We start from the raw sequence: 16,723 nt of genomic DNA, 5'->3' as shown, positions 1-16,723 counted from the left end.
ATTCTGCCATTCAGCTAGTTTTCAAGGAACATCATTTAATCTCTGCACCTCACTTTTCTTCATTTAAAGCTAATGATGACAATTAAAATAATAGAATCGAAAACTTCTCATATACCATTTATTTTTTGAGGTCCAGTTAATTTTGGGGTCTGTTTATTATAGAATCGAAAACTTCTCATTTACCATTTATTTTTGACATCCAGTTAATTTTGGGGTCTGTTTATTTACCAAATGATGTTTGTGTGAGAGAGGTTACGGACTTCAGATGCAAACCTTGAACTTGTGTTTATTCTAGCTAAGGCAGGAACGGATCCAAATTCAGCAGCTTGGGCTGCCTATTATGCTCACTATTATCAACAGCAAGCACAGCCACCACCTGCAGCTCCTGCTGGTGCACCAACTACAACCCAAACCAATGGACAAGGTAACTATGGTAATTAAAGAATTTATTTTGTATGTAGAAGTAGAAACTTGTGTTTGGAATTATATATGAAATACATGAATGTATAATGCCTAAAATTTCCAGGATTTATCAGTGAGCAGACTTTCCTTTTGAAATAATTACAGACTTTCATAAAAGTTTGTTGTAAGACACTTGACAGAACACCCAGGATTATAGCTGGTTTTTTTTTTTTTTAATAGCTGTTAATATTTTATCCCTTACCTCCCATTTGTTCCATTATTTTGTTATACATGTCCATATTCCATTACCAGTAGTCTTTTAGAACCATTTTAAAACCAAGCTGTACACATGATGTCCCAGTAACCTTAAATAATACCCTTTCTGTATTACTCCAAAAATACATTACCATTATTCAGTTCTCTAAAACAGCAAGTCAGCATTGATACATCATTACTGTTCTAGTGTAGAACCCTTACTTATATTTCAGCAATTGTCCCATCAGCTTCTCTATTCTGATCCAGGATCCCATCTGGCAAAAAAGTACAGACCTTTTCTTTTGTTAGGTGATAATCAAATCAACATAAATTCCTTCACCTTTTTCTCACAAAGATGAGATCATGATTATGAGGTTCTATTTGGGGTTTGACAGTACCTTAGAAATAGTGCTCTGCTCTTCTTAATTCATTACATCATGGGGTCATGTAATGTTGACCTACTTCATCCTTGGAGATGGTAACTGTAGTCATTTAGTCATATTAGTGTTCACCACGTTTTCTGTACCATGAAATTGTATTTTTCTCTTTGAAATTAGTAAATGTTTTTTGGAGAATTATACTGAGATTATGTGACTGTTCTGTTCCTCATAGCAGCTTTTTTTGGAAACACATGCCAGATTGAGCTACAGCTATCATGATAATTTCTATTTATATCATTAATTTTATATGTATTGGTATTGTGCTGCAAGGAAGAAGTTTTCTTTTCCTCCTATTTGTATCAATATGGACTTCTGTTTTATTCAATTTGTTGTATTTTAAACTGTCTTTGCTATTTTGATTATCAGATTGCCCTAGCTTTGGCCAATCAGGAGTACCTTCAAGATGGCTCCTGTATCCTTTTGATAAGTCATTCTTAAAGCACATCCTTACATTGTTGGACAATGAGATGTTTATTTTGTGGTTTCTGGGCTTAAGCCCTACAATCAGCCATTTTTCCAAGTAGCCCTGATTCCTTTTAGTAGATGTTAGTATTTAAGAAACCAAACCCAGTGTGTTCATTTCTACCAGGGTGTCATTGCTTCTGGATCTTTTCAGCTAGGAAATTTACCTGCATGTTTATCTGCCTACACATATATGAAACAACACAAGTATCTATATATGTATATATATCTAAGACTTGTATCGACTGCAATTCCATTGTAACACTTCAGGGTTCTTTTTATAGCTTTTTCACTTTTCATGCTTATTAATGGTGAAAGACCTGTTCTCTTCAGTGTGTTTCCTTATTTGACCAGTGAATTTACTTACATGCTCAATGTGACTTCTCTTCCATGTATATAGACCTATTTTCTCTGTTGACTGCCTCTATATATCCTGTGTCCTATGTCCTTGGCCCCAGCCAAGGATCCCACTACCACACAGCATCCTCACTCCCTATGGCAGGCCACTCCCAATTTCTCCACTCAAGGAACAGAAGGAAAGGGCTAAGATCATCTTTTCAAATCTTCAATCTTATTTTTTTGTGTTTTTCTTGAACAAGGAGATCAGCAGAATCCAGCTCCAGCTGGACAGGTTGATTATACCAAGGCTTGGGAAGAGTATTACAAGAAAATGGGTATGTTCTACATTTCTTTTTATACATTTAATTAAATTGAAATCGAAGCACTTAGGAAATATCACACTAGAAAGATTAAGGTTGTGATAAAACATGTTTGTATCATGTTTTTGTTACCAGGATTGATTAATTAATTAATTAATTATTTTACTTATATTTTTACCTTTTAAAATCTGGAAGTGTAGAATAATTGATTGCATTCTAAAAATCATTGAACTTTAGGCTTATCACAAACACTTAAGGTTGTGGTCACATAACAAGGAAGTGTCTTTATTTCTAAATGCATTTGTCAACCGCGTAATAATTGAAACTAGAAATTGCCCCATTGGCACATATGACATTGAATATTACTTATGCTTTTGTCAAAGATAGTTGTGTATATTATATATTAGTAGCTTCACTGACATAGGTTAAATTTCAGTTTTGTGTGGTATTTTCTGCTGCAAAATAAAACTTACAGTGACATAGGACATTAATTACTTAAATAACATTTGCATATATGAAAAGGGAAAAAGTCACCTAGAAAGGCCATTTCCATTCAGTAACTTGTAGAGTACATACTACATGCCAAACCATAGTGTTAAAGCTGAGATTGTGGGCATAATAGCTAGGAGCCCTTGCCCTTCTGGTTATATTCTCATGAAGGATGCGACTGTTAGGTATTTTGCCAATTACATTACTACAAATTGTTATGAATGAAAACTATTTCCACAACAGGTCACATGTATAGCTACTAAGTGGTAAAACCAGAATATGAACTTCCAAGAGGGCAGGGCATAAATCGCAAACCTGTCTCCCAAACTTGTCTTCCTGGGACCACTTGGAACCTGATATCCTACAGTTGACCTTTGATCAACAGTATAGGTGTGAACTTCATGGAACTACTTACAAGTGGATTTTTTTCTTTAGTATTTTTTTCTCTAGCTTTATTGTAGAATACGATATATAATACACAAGATATGTGTTAATTGACTTATTTAAGACTTCTGGTCAATAGAAAACTATTAGTAGTTAAGTTTTGGGGGAGTCAGTTATATGTGGGTTTTCCCTCCCTCCCTCCCTCCCTCCCTCTCCCCCTCCCTCCCTCCCTCCCTCCCTCCCTCCCTCCCCCCGCCCTCCCTCCCTCCCTCCCTCCCTCCCTCCCTTCCATTCATGAGAGACAGAGAGAGAGAGAGGCAGGCTCCATGCAGGGAGCCCGATGCAGGACTCCATCCTGGGACCCCAGGATCACGCCCTAGGCTGAAGGCAGGTGCTAAACCACTGAGCCACCCAGGGATTTCCCCCAACTGTACAGGTTGGCGCCCATAACCCCCGAGTTGTTCAAAGGTCATCTGTATTTCTGAACAAATGGTTCTTGTTTTTTTAGAAGCCAATGGTATTAGTCATTTAAAATTAACACATGTACACCACAGCCACTGGGCACAAATGAAAGCTAAAAGATAAACTTATTCGTCCTTTACTGATATAGAATCTATAGGTGGTAGAATTTTCTCATAAGATATAGTCTACTTAAGATTCTCTCGATGTAAATTTCAGTGTTTTCTTTGCCCATGGCTGTTTTGTCACCTTGCACAGAAGGAAAAAATTTCCAGAAGGGTAGCTACATTAATCTTTTTTGTGTGAGATACATGTACCTAGTGATAATGTTTTACACAGCTTGATTTCTGTTTAAAGAAAAAGTGTTTTTCTCGAAACAGTATACTCTTAATTAGGATGGTCACATAATTGTCCAAATGAGGATAGTTTTGAGACTATAACTGAGGATGCTATTGATCTTTCTGTGATAGCATTAGTAATCAGTACTTATGGTTACTTTAACTTGCATGAAATAGTGTCACCATTTTAAAGATTTGAGCATTTGTAATTAAATTGTTGCAATTAAAAATCATTGGGTGTGGGGATGCCTGGGTGGCTCAGTGGTTGAGCCTCTGCCTATAGCTTAGGTCATGATTCTGGGGTCCTGGTATGCAGTTCCACATCTGCTTTCCACAGGGAGCCTGCTCCTCCCTCTGCCTGTGTCTCTGCCTCTCTCTCTCTCTGTCTCTCATGAATAAATAAGATCTTAAAAAAAACAAAACAAATCCTATTAAAATCATTGAGTCTGACTTAGAGTTTCACAGTGGCTAATATACCAGAAATGTGCCCTGCATTACAATTAAAAATGAATAAAAGCAGGCCTGTTTGTGAATCTAGATAATTATTGGGGAGGAATTAGTGTGACTTATGTTTTATTATATTTTATCATTTGTTTGCAGCTTGGCCAATAATAAATTTACTATTTAGCCTTTTACATTTTACTTGCCTAAAAGTGAGAAGGTATATTGAATGGAATCTGTGAGGTCTTCATACCATTCAGATTTTTAAGGGTAGACTTTTCACCTTGACATTCTTTTATTTTTTACCTTTACTCTGTTGCCTAAAGTTTTAATTTTAGAGATAGTAGGCTGGACTCCCTTGACTCCTGTGTGGAGAAAAATATTATAGAAATAATTAAATAACACTGTTTAACTTAATGTCCTCTTTAACCCCACCTTTTTTTTTCTTCCCAGTTACAAGTTTTTCTGTAGCTTGACAGTGATTAGCTGTTAATTTATTGAGCAAAGGGGATCAGTTGAGTGATTGTCACATCTAAATCTTAAATAATGCTAAATTGTCAGGTCTTGAATGATAGCTACGTAGTCAATCTATTTTTTCTTTTAAAAGTTTTTTTGTTATATGATTGGTTGCTTAACTACCTTAATTTCTCCTGGGTGTATTACTTAAGATCTTTTTAAACAACCGCGCATAAGCAACCTTAAAGCATAAAACTAATATAGTTAGTTTTCTAGATTGATTTCTGTGTATGTATGTATTTAAAGTAACCTGTATACTCAATGTGAGGCTTGAACTCCACCCCAAGATCGAGTCACATGCTTTAGCTTTACTGACTGAGATAGGTTTTAAAAATTTTTACTGTTTAAGGTTTATTTATTTTAGAGTGTGCATGAGCAAGGGGAGAGGAAGAGAAGCTGACTCTGCTAAGTGTGGAGCCCAGCTCAGGGCTTGATTCCCTTGACCCTGAGAACACAACCAGAGCTGAAATAAAGAGTTGGATGCCTAACTGACTGAGCCATCCAGATGCCCTCAAGATTTTTAAAAAGGAAAAGAAAGTAAAAAAAAAAATATTAGGTGAAAATGTTTATTTCCAAATCCAACTCCCTTATTTGGAGAGGCCAAGTTTGAACTCTTCCAGGCAGGGCTAGGATTTTTTTTAGGATTCTGGACATCCTAATTCCCAATCCAGTGCCCTCTTTACCAAACTAGGCAGGCTATCCCAGCTTTTGAAGCTAGATGTCCGCTTTTCCCATTAAGAACAGAAAATACCCAATACTAACACTGTAAATTTGTTATTTCTATATAGGTAAATAAACCTCTGGAAATGGAGTATTTATTTATTCATGAGAAACAGAGAGAGAGGCAGAGACACAGGCAGAGGAAGAAGCAGGCTCCGTGCAGGGAGCCCAATGTGGGACTCGATCCTGGGTCTCCAGGATCACACCCTGGGCTGAAGGTGGTGCTAAACTGCTGAGCCACCCAGGCTGCCTGAAACAGGAGTTTTTAAATTAGTTTTCTGGGAATAATTTAAAATTTCCTAAGATTAATACCAACAGAATTAATCAATTTAAGGATTTTATTGATTCATGAGAGAGACACAGAGAAGGGGGGGCAGAGACATAGGAAGAAGCAGGCTCCCTGTGGAGAGCCTGATGTGGGACTCCAGCCCAGGACTCCGGGATCATGACCTGAGCCAAAGACAGATGCCCAACCACTGAGCCACTGAGGCTCCCTACCAACGGAATTTAGGAAAGAAATTCATAAAGATGAGACTATAGAGGGTTAATGAAGAAAATTTTAAGTCTTAATAAGGAATGGCAGCACATATGGAAGAGTAGGTACTTTTGAAGCTAGAATGACTTTGTAATAAACATCCTAAAGAGATCAGACAGGATTTCAGAGTAGAGACCAGCAATTGCCCTTTGAAAGAGGGCTAGTGAAGGCATTTTTGGAAAAGTTGGGAGTTGAGAAAGACCTTTACGATTTTTGGGGGTTTTTTTTTGGGTTTTTTATTTGTGATAGTCACACACACAGAGAGAGAGAGAGAGAGGCAGAGACACAGGTAGAGGGAGAAGCAGGCTCCATGCAGGAAGCCCGACGTGGGATTCGATCCCGGGTCTCCAGGATCGTGCCCTGGGCCAAAGGCAGGCGCTAAACCGCTGCGCCACCCAGGGATCCCCGGCCCTTACGATGTTAAGCACTGATATGGTGGGTGGTAGAGAGTAAGTGGTTGTGGGAAAGGTAAGTGTTTAGAGAGATAACTTAGAGTGAAATTGATTCAATCAGGTTTGGGTTTTGGGGTGTAATAGATTGTTACATATGAACTCTAGAGCAAGTCTTAACTCTTAAATGAAAGTAAAACCTTACATACTGTAAACCTGTATGTAAATACTAAGTAATGTTCTAAAGTATGAACTATCTGACCTCAAAAAACAGTTTTTGAACCAAGAATAAAGGGAGCAAGCTAATTATGAAAAGGGCAGAGAGGCATAAAAGGCTAGGGGAGAGCCACGTCTACGTTGATAGGAGTTCCTCCTTCACTTTGAGCAGGGCAAAATGAATCACCTCTGTCCTCCAGGTTGGAGGAATGAGTTGAGTTTTTCTTTGGACACCTTCAACATTGGAGCGTGAGGGGTTTTACACCTGAGTGTTTGTTTCTCTTAGAGTCCAACATGTTTACCTTTCACTTCCCCCAGAAATAATTTGAGTTAGGGGGGAGGGTAGGGAACATTTGAGTTTAATTTTCTTAATGTGTCTCCTCTGTTTCTACCATCTTACAATGTCCTTTTGCCTCTGAAATGAATATCTCTTAACAATGATTAGTTCCTTTTTGTCAACCTGAAGTAGAAATTGTTGTTCTCTTAACCAAGTTTGGCTTCAAGTTAGCAGGTTTTCAAATGTACAGTTTGTAAGAGACATAGCATATTTTTATTACTATTGATACCTGGAATATGGCAGTTTGGCAGTTGTCTAAATATTGAAACCTGTTTCAGGTTTGCTTGAATTGTGTCTCAGAAAAAAAAATTTGTGTCCCAGGATCAAAATGTTAAACTCAACCTCAACTTTCTCTTTGAAAAGAATTAGGGAAAAAAAATAAGAGAATTTTGTTTATATTACGTGAGATTTCTCTGCTGTTGCCTATATTTATAGAAGGGGGGTTTTCTTGGATTTTTAAAGTTACAAATGTTAAAATTTTATTAACTGAATTGGTTTTATTCTTCAACCAATTATGTGATGGTGATAGACACTAATTTCTGCAACTGTATAAAGTTGCCTTGTTAAGGTAACATCCAACAAACATAACAGCTTTCTCTGTGTCTTTGCTTCAGTATTTTTTTAGCTAGCCATAATTCATCAGGTCAGGTAATTACAAGCTAAATAAAATTCTCAAAGGAGCTAAATAAGAAAACACCTGTTCTTTCTGCCCACCTTTTTATTTCAAAGACTTTTATACCTTAAAAAAATTGGAAAAATAGTACAGCAAACACCCATGTATTTATTGTGCCTGACCCTTTACAAAGTAAGTTGCAGACTGTTACTAAATTATTTCAGTAATATTATCAATTATCAATAATATTCAGTTTCCCTGGTTGTCAAAAAAAGTTGTCTTTTATAGCTGTGTAGGTGGTGGTTTTGTTTGTTTTAATCCAGAGCCCATTTTATTTTTGTGCTTTGTATGTAGGTGGTTATGTCTTTTTTATCTCTAAATTCAGAAAAGTTAACACTGTCTAGAAAAATAAAGCTGTTGAGTTTTGTTTTTCATTGGTCTTGTTACTTTGAACCTCTTCAGTAATTGGTTTTTATATCTTTTGTCAGGTTACTTTTAATATAATTGTACTGTGATTTGAATCTTGTATTAAAACTTTCAACATCTGATAAAGGGTATGTTGAAGATTAGTCTTTGTACTTATAGTTTATAGGTTACTAATCAGGAAACAAAAATCTTGACCAGATCTTAAAATACAAAGTCTTAATAGCTTTAAGGTGAGTTTTGTGTTTCTCAAGAATGTTCTTTCTCTTCATCAAGGATTTATATTTTACTTTAAACCTCTAATGTAACATCCAAATGAATAAGACAAAAACAAAAAATGGTCTCCCTCCCCTATCCCTGCGCTCAACATCAGTACCAGGGTACCATAGATTGTTTACATGAAATACTTTACAAACTCCATTTAGGGTATTTATATTTACAAATTCTGTAATTGAATCAAGATACCGAAATCTTTGCCTTTCTTAGTTAAAACTATGTGAATGGTTTCGATTTTGCTTTTTATTAATAGTGATATCTAGAACTAAAAGTTATGATTAATATAAGGCAAAAAGAAACAGCATTCTGATATTTTTTAATTATAAGAGTAGTTTTCTAATATTTAAAATAAAACAGGGCACTACTGAATATATAAAATAAACAAAACAGGAGCGATTCTGACCTTCTGTGCTTGTCTTTATAACCTGTACTTACAGTGGATATAATTTTGTATTAAAATTTAGGGGGTTTTTTTTAGGTCAACAAGGGCAGACACAAGATTATTCAAAAGCTTGGGAGGAATATTACAAGAAGCAAGGTATTGTTTTTATTAGAAATGAGATTCTTTTGGGCTTTTAGTTGTGGTTACAGCAACAAAGTTGTTCTGTTTTCTCAAAGGTCAAGCAGTTCCTGCTCCTACTGGTGCTCCACCAGGTGGTCAGCCAGATTATAGTGCAGCCTGGGCTGAGTACTATAGACAACAAGCAGCCTACTATGCCCAGACAAGTCCCCAGGGAATGCCACAGCATCCTCCAGCACCTCAGGTATACTAAACTTGCTAATGTATTGATTTCTACTCCAATCATGTTCTGCATGTTTACTGTTTTGTCTGTTTGGGATTACGTTTGCCTTTTTAATTTTTATCTGGCATAGCATAACTAAAGAAGTACTGTGGTGTATTGTTTGGGTTTTTTTGTTTGTTTTTTATAATGCTTTCTGGCATCTGAGTGAATATTTCTACAATGCTTTTGATTTTAAAAATAAATTTTTTTCCCCCAGGGATTTGCAAATCATGCAAGAAGCCACCACCATTTATATTAACCAGTTTTTCTTTCTTAAAGGATTCACTCCTGAGTTAGCTCCATTTAAAGGATTTTCTTTAACTTTTTGTGTATTTCTTATGTATCTCTTCTGCACAGGGCCAATAATAAGAAGTGGACAATACAGTATTTGCTTCATTGTGTGGGGGAAAAAAACCTTTGTTAAATATATGGATGCAGACGACTTGATGAAGATCTTAATTTTGTTTTTGGTTTAAAATAGTGTTTTTTTTTTTTTTTTGAAAATGTACAAAATATCTATCACTACTGATAGGAGGTTAATATTTCTGTGTAGAAATGAAAATTGGTTTGTTTTTAGTATTTAGTGTAGATGTACACATTCCAGCAAATGTATTTGCAACTATTATGTGGTCAATGCTTTGTGATATAAATGTACTTTTTCAATGTATACTTTCACTTTTAAAATGCCTGTTTTGTGCTTTACAATAAATGATATGAAACCTCCTGTGTCGGTAAGTTGGATATGTGGGTATTTAAAGGTTCATAATTTCTTAGCAATGATAAATTAAGATACATATACACAAATATATAAGCTTTCCCCATGAAATATTAATTGAGTTTTTAAACACTGGCATGTTTTTTCCCCCTTGCAGTATAGTAGTAGATTGGAGGATCTTTTCCATTTATTGTATTTGGCTGTTTCAGCACAAGTAATCCTGATATCTTCATTTTTTTCCTTCTGTTTGATTAAAACCTGCATGTTTGTACAGTGATCTTTTGGCATACTTCCATTGCATTAACAGTGAAATTTCCTTTTATACATGACCACTGTTTCAGATCTGTACTGCTGCTATAACAGTTAACCTTTCTGTTCTTAATTTGATGATTACTTGATTTCCAAGACTGTTTCAGCATAACTAATTTTAAACAGTTTTCGGATAGTGAATATGAGTAGTTGAATAAGAAGTTTTTTCATGTAAAGAAACTTTCAATGTATACAATATTAGTGTGTTTCTTTTTAAATTTAGGGTAGAAAAGTAGTATGCAAAAGTATAGCTACATGCATCTGCCATTGAAACATTATTGGGGTATGGAAATGTTCAAGCTTTTTTCTTTTTTTTTTTTCTTTTTGCAGTATAGATAAGCTTTGTTTTGTAAATGCACAAGTCCAATCATTGAATCAACTTAATTTTTATGTACTTGAAATCACTTTATTACTCTATAACACTCATGCTGAAGTTCTGATATTTTGTTGAAATCCATTGTTTACTCTTTGCATATTTGTTGGCTCTTTGCATATTAATATATTAGACTACATGCAAATACAGTCTGTCTTGCCATTGTCTGTTGAAGTGCAGGTTTGATCCAGCCAGTATAGAACTAGCTCTGTAGGGGTGAGGAGGACTGTGCTGTGTATCATCCTTGATTGTGTTCCTTCAAGGAGCATTGCACTGTAAGTACATCAGAATGACAAATTGATGAACTGCAACAGTATCTTTTTGTCAATGTTCCACATAATGTAAATGCCATACTTTGTGTGAATATTATGTTGGAATACAGTGCTGATATCTTGGAAAACCATAACTGCTTCTTAATTTAATATAGAATAATACATAGATCTGTATTTTTTTTTAAGTGAGCTTAATGGGTAAGTATTTTTGATATGCTTTAGCTATAGCTAAAGAAAACTGATCATTAAATTGAATAGTATTACTCATTGGTGCTCCTAAAATATATTGCTTTTCAGTGTACAGTATGCATATCTTCTATATTAATTTGAAAGACTTGAAATGTATCAGACAGAAGTGGTTTTCAGTTTGCAAATATTAAGCAATGTAGCAGTTTAACACCATTTCATGAATATAGTAGTTCTTTCATTGGTGGGGAGCACCAGTTGTTCTGAATATACTATTAAGGGAGATGTACAAGGAACATAAATGTTGAGATTACTTATAGGGTAGAAAATAGTTCAGTTCATTATAGAGATTTTGAAATGCTTTTGATTGTTTTTATAGAACCTGGAGTGACTTCCCTTGCCCTTATTTAGATATGGATATATAGTTCTAGTTTGAAGTTTAATAGTTAAGGAGTTAGTTATGTGTTATCTTTAAGAGTAGGGCTATTGACATGAACAATTTCAGTATTTTGCATGATACTGTTTATAGATGACCTTTTAGGAAAGTGGTGCATTTATTAATTAAACTGAAGAAATAGTTCAGTTGGATTCAATATCATAACTCACAAATTGGAGGCTGTTGATTTTGATTCATTTAAGGTTTAAAATCTTTATTAATTGCAAACAGTGCAATTATTTATACTTCACAGTGCCTTCCCAGACCTTCCACCTTAGGTTCTGCTGCAAAAAGCAACAGGTAAGCACAACCTAAGGACATATATAAATAAATATTTCAGTACATTAATGTTGTCCCTGTGAGGTTTTTGTGGTTGTGTAATTCAAAAGCAATCTGCTACTGCTTCCCCAAAATGTATTTTGTTATTTATGCTACCATTTCAGTGGAAAGTCTGTAAGTTGTTCAAACAACTGTTTACATTTCTGGGTAATGGTTTTTGGGGGTTTTTTTTGGTTTTGGTTTTTGTTTTTTTATTAAAACAAAAAAGAAATGATGAGTAGATTGCTGCTGTAATTGAACTACATCCAAACTTTTTGTAATCTTTTCCCAACCATAGAAGGATTGTTCAAATTAAGAAAGGGCAATTACATACTTTTCTAGATTTAGGGTATCACTTGGTCAGAAACTTTCAACAGCCTTCACAATCTTTTTAAGATTGACAGGACATTTTCTTTGCCCTCCAAAACTATGGAGTCCTTATTTTTTTTCTTGAAGTTTAATAATTCAGTAAGGACATTATGGGTCAAGAGTTTTATGACTTTTTTTTAGACCATTCAGTTTTCATAACTTTTATATACACTGAAAAAGGAAAAATTTATAAGGAATACTGGCAGTATGTTTTGATAAGGCATGTGCATCAGTGAAATGTTAACTGTATAGCAAATAACCTTTCATAATCTGTGTAGCAACCAATATTTTTCTGATTTATAATACTTTAATAACTGACGCTGCATTTTATTTTTGCCAGTTTAAAATGTTTGTGTTCTTATAGATGATTTTAACTGGTACCTATTTTGAGTTAAGATGAATGTATTAAAGCAGCATCATACCAGTTTTGTTTATTCAATTTTTAAAATGTGCTGATCCTTTTAAAAACTTCCTGCTTATCTCTACAACAAAGAAAAATATTCAAAAATACTGCCTTCATTTTCACACACAGTGCTGAAGATGCTGCAAGCACCAAATCATAGCTCATAAAATCAGGTCCTGAGATAGTTACCCATAAAGAGGAATCCTTTGAGTGTATGCCATTGGTGAGCCGATGAGCATGGACCATAGAAGGGCTCAATGTAGAAGGTAAAATTGGCAAATCATAATTGAGAAATATGAAATGTATTCCCATACATAATATGGTATAGGGTGTAATGTACCTGCTTTTGATCACTTTTCATTTTAAAGTGCTATTCGCTTAATCTTAAATGTTCCATGAACTGTTAAATTTTGTAAGTTAAGTAGTTACTGCACCACATTTATGTGTGTGTATGTGTGTATTGTTTTAATGGTCAATGATAGGTATGTTAAGACTGATAAATATAAAGGAGCTCTTTGAATCTTTTAAGAGCCTGTCAAGTTTTGGTTAGTTGCAGTTTGCATTTTTATAAAATACAGATGAATGCTAATAGATATTGGGGCATTGTTTCTATCTTCAAGAGTTTTTTTATTCATTACCATAAGCCTTCACTGATACTGCATTTTTTTTTAAATGGCGCTAATTTTAACCTTGAAATAAATGGAAAGCAGAAAAGGTGAGCCAGTTGACTTGAATGCAATGGATGTTAGGAGTGGTAGAAACAATGTTTAGATTGAAATTGATTTATTTTACTTAGCACTTAAAAACTTGACGTGTTTTGTTTTTTAAAGATATTTTAGTGTGGTCATACGTAGAATTCTTATGGTTTGATGTTTCTTTTAGAAATGAAAAGTATACTTTTATTTTTAATTAATGAAAATGGTTTTAATACTAAAACAAGTGATTTAATACTAGTTGTTTATAAACACTGTAAAATATTTCCTTAGACAAATACCTTGGTAGTTAATTCATAAGGGTGGGGTTTGGGTAGGAGTAGCAGAGTACCTTAAGAGGGAAATAGGAATATATGCACAAATGATAACATTTGTTTGAATACTCTGCCAGGAAAACCAGTTCTATCTGCAGACATCTGTTGTCTAGAATAAGGATGTAGAAATGATCAATGAGGATGTCTTTATTTTCTGAAAATTCTGCCTCATTTAAAATGCATTTTAACAATACCTAAAGATGATTTTCGCTCTGAAAATAACCTTATTTTTTGTTTAGTCACTTGAGTTTTCTTGCCACAGTATAAACTTCTGAGGGATTTTTTTAAATTGGTGCTTTTAAGAAGCAGATCCCAAGGTTTTATTTTCTTCAATGATAGCCCTATAGAAACTCTTAAATGTATTTGCGCATATATCTATATATTTTTTCTTATGCATGCTCGATGCATTTTCGTCCTGAGAAAAGTGTTCTCTACAGAAACTACCCGTGTGTAAAAAGAAGATTGGCTTAAAATGGCTACTGTGATGGGAACAGTGTCTTAGGGAGATGCAGCTTGGACTTGAGGTAAATTGAATACTTTACAAACTGTGGTTTAGAGTTTGCTTTAATGACATTGTATGTAAAAGGGCACATGATTGCTGTAATTTTGTATTGATTATGGTTTCTTCAATAAAAAAAATAAATGTACATTGACAATTATTATAAAGGAGTGTTTTGTTTCAAATACTGAAAGCCTATTTTTAATACAGAAGTTATTACTTTATTATGGGTTTACATTGTAAAATAAAGTTGTCCTCCAGAAAACTAAACTACAAAACAACTTGGTAATAGAACAATTATTTACAGACCCAAAGACCAGATTTTAAAATTGAAGATTGCTCCTTTTTTTTTTTTTTGCCTCAGATCTTAGGTGTTTTTTCCTACATAAACTACTGATACAAAGTTTTCTCACTAAAATATAATTTGTTCAGGCAAGAGCACAACATAAATTGGCTTCATAAGCTTGAATATATATTACACACATTTGAAAAGTAATGTTAATATTTTGTTCTTAACACTCAGAACCCTATTAGGTAGGCAGGCAGGCAGGCAGTGGTTTCCAGTAAATTTTCCCTAGTAATTAAGAGTCTTTTGTTCTCCATGCCCCCACCCCTCCCTTTCCCCATCTGGTTCAGAAAGACATATATTTAGGAAAACTCAAGTTGATAGACTCCAAATTCATTAAGTCTCTGCTATTTCAGGCTAATTTTAGGTGTAAATAGCTCAAAAAATGACATTCTTTCATGCAAAATAATATATTTTATTTGAGTTTTAAAACATAATTGCTGTGAACTTAGAATAATGGAGTAAAATTTCCACATTACCCCATTAAATACACATTAACTTCTACATAATAATGGCGATGAATCTGGTGATCATTTGGAAAGGAAGAAGATATTCTTTAGATGGGCTTGTGTTTTGAAGACTATTATGAAAAGGAATAAAAAGTCAACCCAATGGCACTTCTGGTTTCCATTTTTTGGCCCTGCCACAGAAAACATGGATGTAGTAAGAAAGTGGGGGGAGGAGGGGTAGAGAGAGAGAGTTCCAGGGAGAGGGAAGGGAAGCTAGTAGTCGTCAGCTAAAAAAGAGAAGAAGAAAAGTGATTTTTTTTAAAAAAGGAAAAAAATTTTAAATAGAATAAAAGTTCTAGATTAAATGATTAATTCTTACTTTCAATTGTAAGAATACAGGTACTAGCCGCAGAGCCCTTGTTGTTGACTGCTTTACACATATACTCCCCCTCATCTTCTGGGAAGGTTTCTGGTAAATAAAGGCAGTAAGTTTCTCCTCTTTCAATATATTGATAGTCTTCTCCATCCTGCAGTATTTCTCCTTCAAACCACCATGTGATTTCTGGTTTGGGTTCTCCTGTTACTTTAACAGTAAATCTAACGGGTTCACTGTCTACAACCGATGTGTTTTTTAGAGGCTTCTTGAACCATGGAGCTCCTGATCTCGTTTGCTCCTCATCTTCAGTAGTGGAGCCATTCATGATGCTACCACTGTCCTCTTCTTCCTCTTCTCTTTTCTATATTAAAATAAGTGCATTCAAGTTGGCATTTAAAGTAGCATTTTCAGGACCATTGTTTAGTAATAGAATTTCATAGATAAGTGGGTTTTTGCTTCACAAAGAACATGTAAATATTACTACAACGTGTTCTTTATAAAACATTCCACTAACCTGAAACCTATTAAAAAAATTTTTTAACCAAAATTTTAAGAGCATATTTGAAAAATAAAAGATACATAAGCCTGGTACCTTCTGTAGTGCTGCATCAATTTCCTTTTGTTCAAACTGCATCCGTAATAACTTTTGTTCTTCAATTCTTCTTTGTTCTTCTTCTTCTCGTGCCTTAGCCATTTGTTCAAATCTAGCTTTCATATTCACTTTATGAGTAAATGGGGCCTCACTTTTTTTTGCAGGCTTGACATCGACATCTTCTTCCTTTATGAAAGTGGGCCAAGAATAAAAATTGTTTGTTTTCTGGAAACCAACAAGAGCTAAAGCATTAATAGTTATGAAGTTTCATTTATAAGTACAAAAGAATTAACCATGTTTGGTTTAGATATTTGTGCTATACTTGGACATGGAGATTTTCACTATCTCCTAATTTGGGAAAGATGAAGTTTTGGGAAACATTCTTCTGACAATTAGAACCCTTTTCTCCCAGTGTAAAGGTCATACAATAACACTGGAGTCCCCGTGTATTTGCTCAGCCAACTCTGCTAGCTGACAGTATTGAGTAGCAGAAAAGAGTGGGGATGTTATATATGGTAACAACTTAAAATACCCCCTTGTCACAATATTATCCATCATTCTTCACCGTCTATAATGCAGAAAATGAAATTTCTGTTCCTTCCTGCTTCATGATTTCCTTCCTCACCCTTCGTAGCTAATAACTGTCCTGGGGATTAATTCTGTCCAGCAAAGTTTACTGATGGTGAAACGGCAGACAAGAATGTTTGCAGGCAGGATACATGGGAAGAAAACTGTTGAAAGAGGCAATGGCTGGAGTTGAAGTAGGTGGTTAGTCATCTATTTTAGGGTGTTTGTTGGAAAACATAAGGGGTTGAAGAGCAGAGTTTCAACTGTTAAAAGTGTTGAGTCTACAGAACTGGTGATGATGTGATCACTGGTGACTTGAGGGCAGTTTTAATAGAGTGGGGCTATAGGTA

The 16,723-nt window shown here is 34.7% G+C and overlaps 2 protein-coding genes across 20 annotated transcripts in view; one reads left to right on the top strand and one right to left on the bottom strand.

The window, feature by feature from the left end:
* The window catches only part of FUBP1 (far upstream element binding protein 1), a 32,919-nt gene extending 18,719 nt beyond the window's left edge, over positions 1-14,200 (top strand). For 4 of the 15 annotated variants that reach the window (XM_055340276.1, XM_055340275.1, XM_055340282.1 and 1 more), the window contains 5 exons: positions 296-433; positions 2,159-2,233; positions 8,833-8,892; positions 8,973-9,118; positions 9,494-9,877. In XM_055340276.1, the coding sequence (XP_055196251.1) occupies positions 296-433; positions 2,159-2,233; positions 8,833-8,892; positions 8,973-9,118; positions 9,494-9,502 (428 nt within the window). In that variant the 3' untranslated portion in view covers positions 9,503-9,877. Of the gene's footprint in view, positions 1-295; positions 434-1,463; positions 2,128-2,158; positions 2,234-8,832; positions 8,893-8,972; positions 9,119-9,493; positions 9,878-10,713 lie in introns of those variants that run through there. The other 11 variants (XM_055340284.1, XM_055340283.1, XM_055340288.1 and 8 more) reach the window with 6 other exon arrangements.
* The window catches only part of NEXN (nexilin F-actin binding protein), a 55,422-nt gene continuing 48,287 nt past the window's right edge, over positions 9,589-16,723 (bottom strand). For 3 of the 5 annotated variants that reach the window (XM_055340269.1, XM_055340271.1, XM_055340272.1), the window contains 3 exons: positions 15,807-15,992; positions 15,218-15,575; positions 9,589-15,125 (listed from right to left, as the gene is read on the bottom strand). In XM_055340269.1, the coding sequence (XP_055196244.1) occupies positions 15,112-15,125; positions 15,218-15,575; positions 15,807-15,992 (558 nt within the window). In that variant the 3' untranslated portion in view covers positions 9,589-15,111. Of the gene's footprint in view, positions 15,576-15,806; positions 15,993-16,723 lie in introns of all 5 variants that reach the window. The other 2 variants (XM_055340270.1, XM_055340273.1) reach the window with 1 other exon arrangement.

This window comes from Nyctereutes procyonoides, unplaced genomic scaffold, assembly GCF_905146905.1.
Source record: "Nyctereutes procyonoides isolate TBG_1078 unplaced genomic scaffold, NYPRO_anot_genome, whole genome shotgun sequence".
Classification (NCBI taxonomy): domain Eukaryota; kingdom Metazoa; phylum Chordata; class Mammalia; order Carnivora; family Canidae; genus Nyctereutes; species Nyctereutes procyonoides.
Note: the sequence above shows the minus strand (reverse complement) of the source record. Positions and strands in the feature narration are given on the sequence as shown.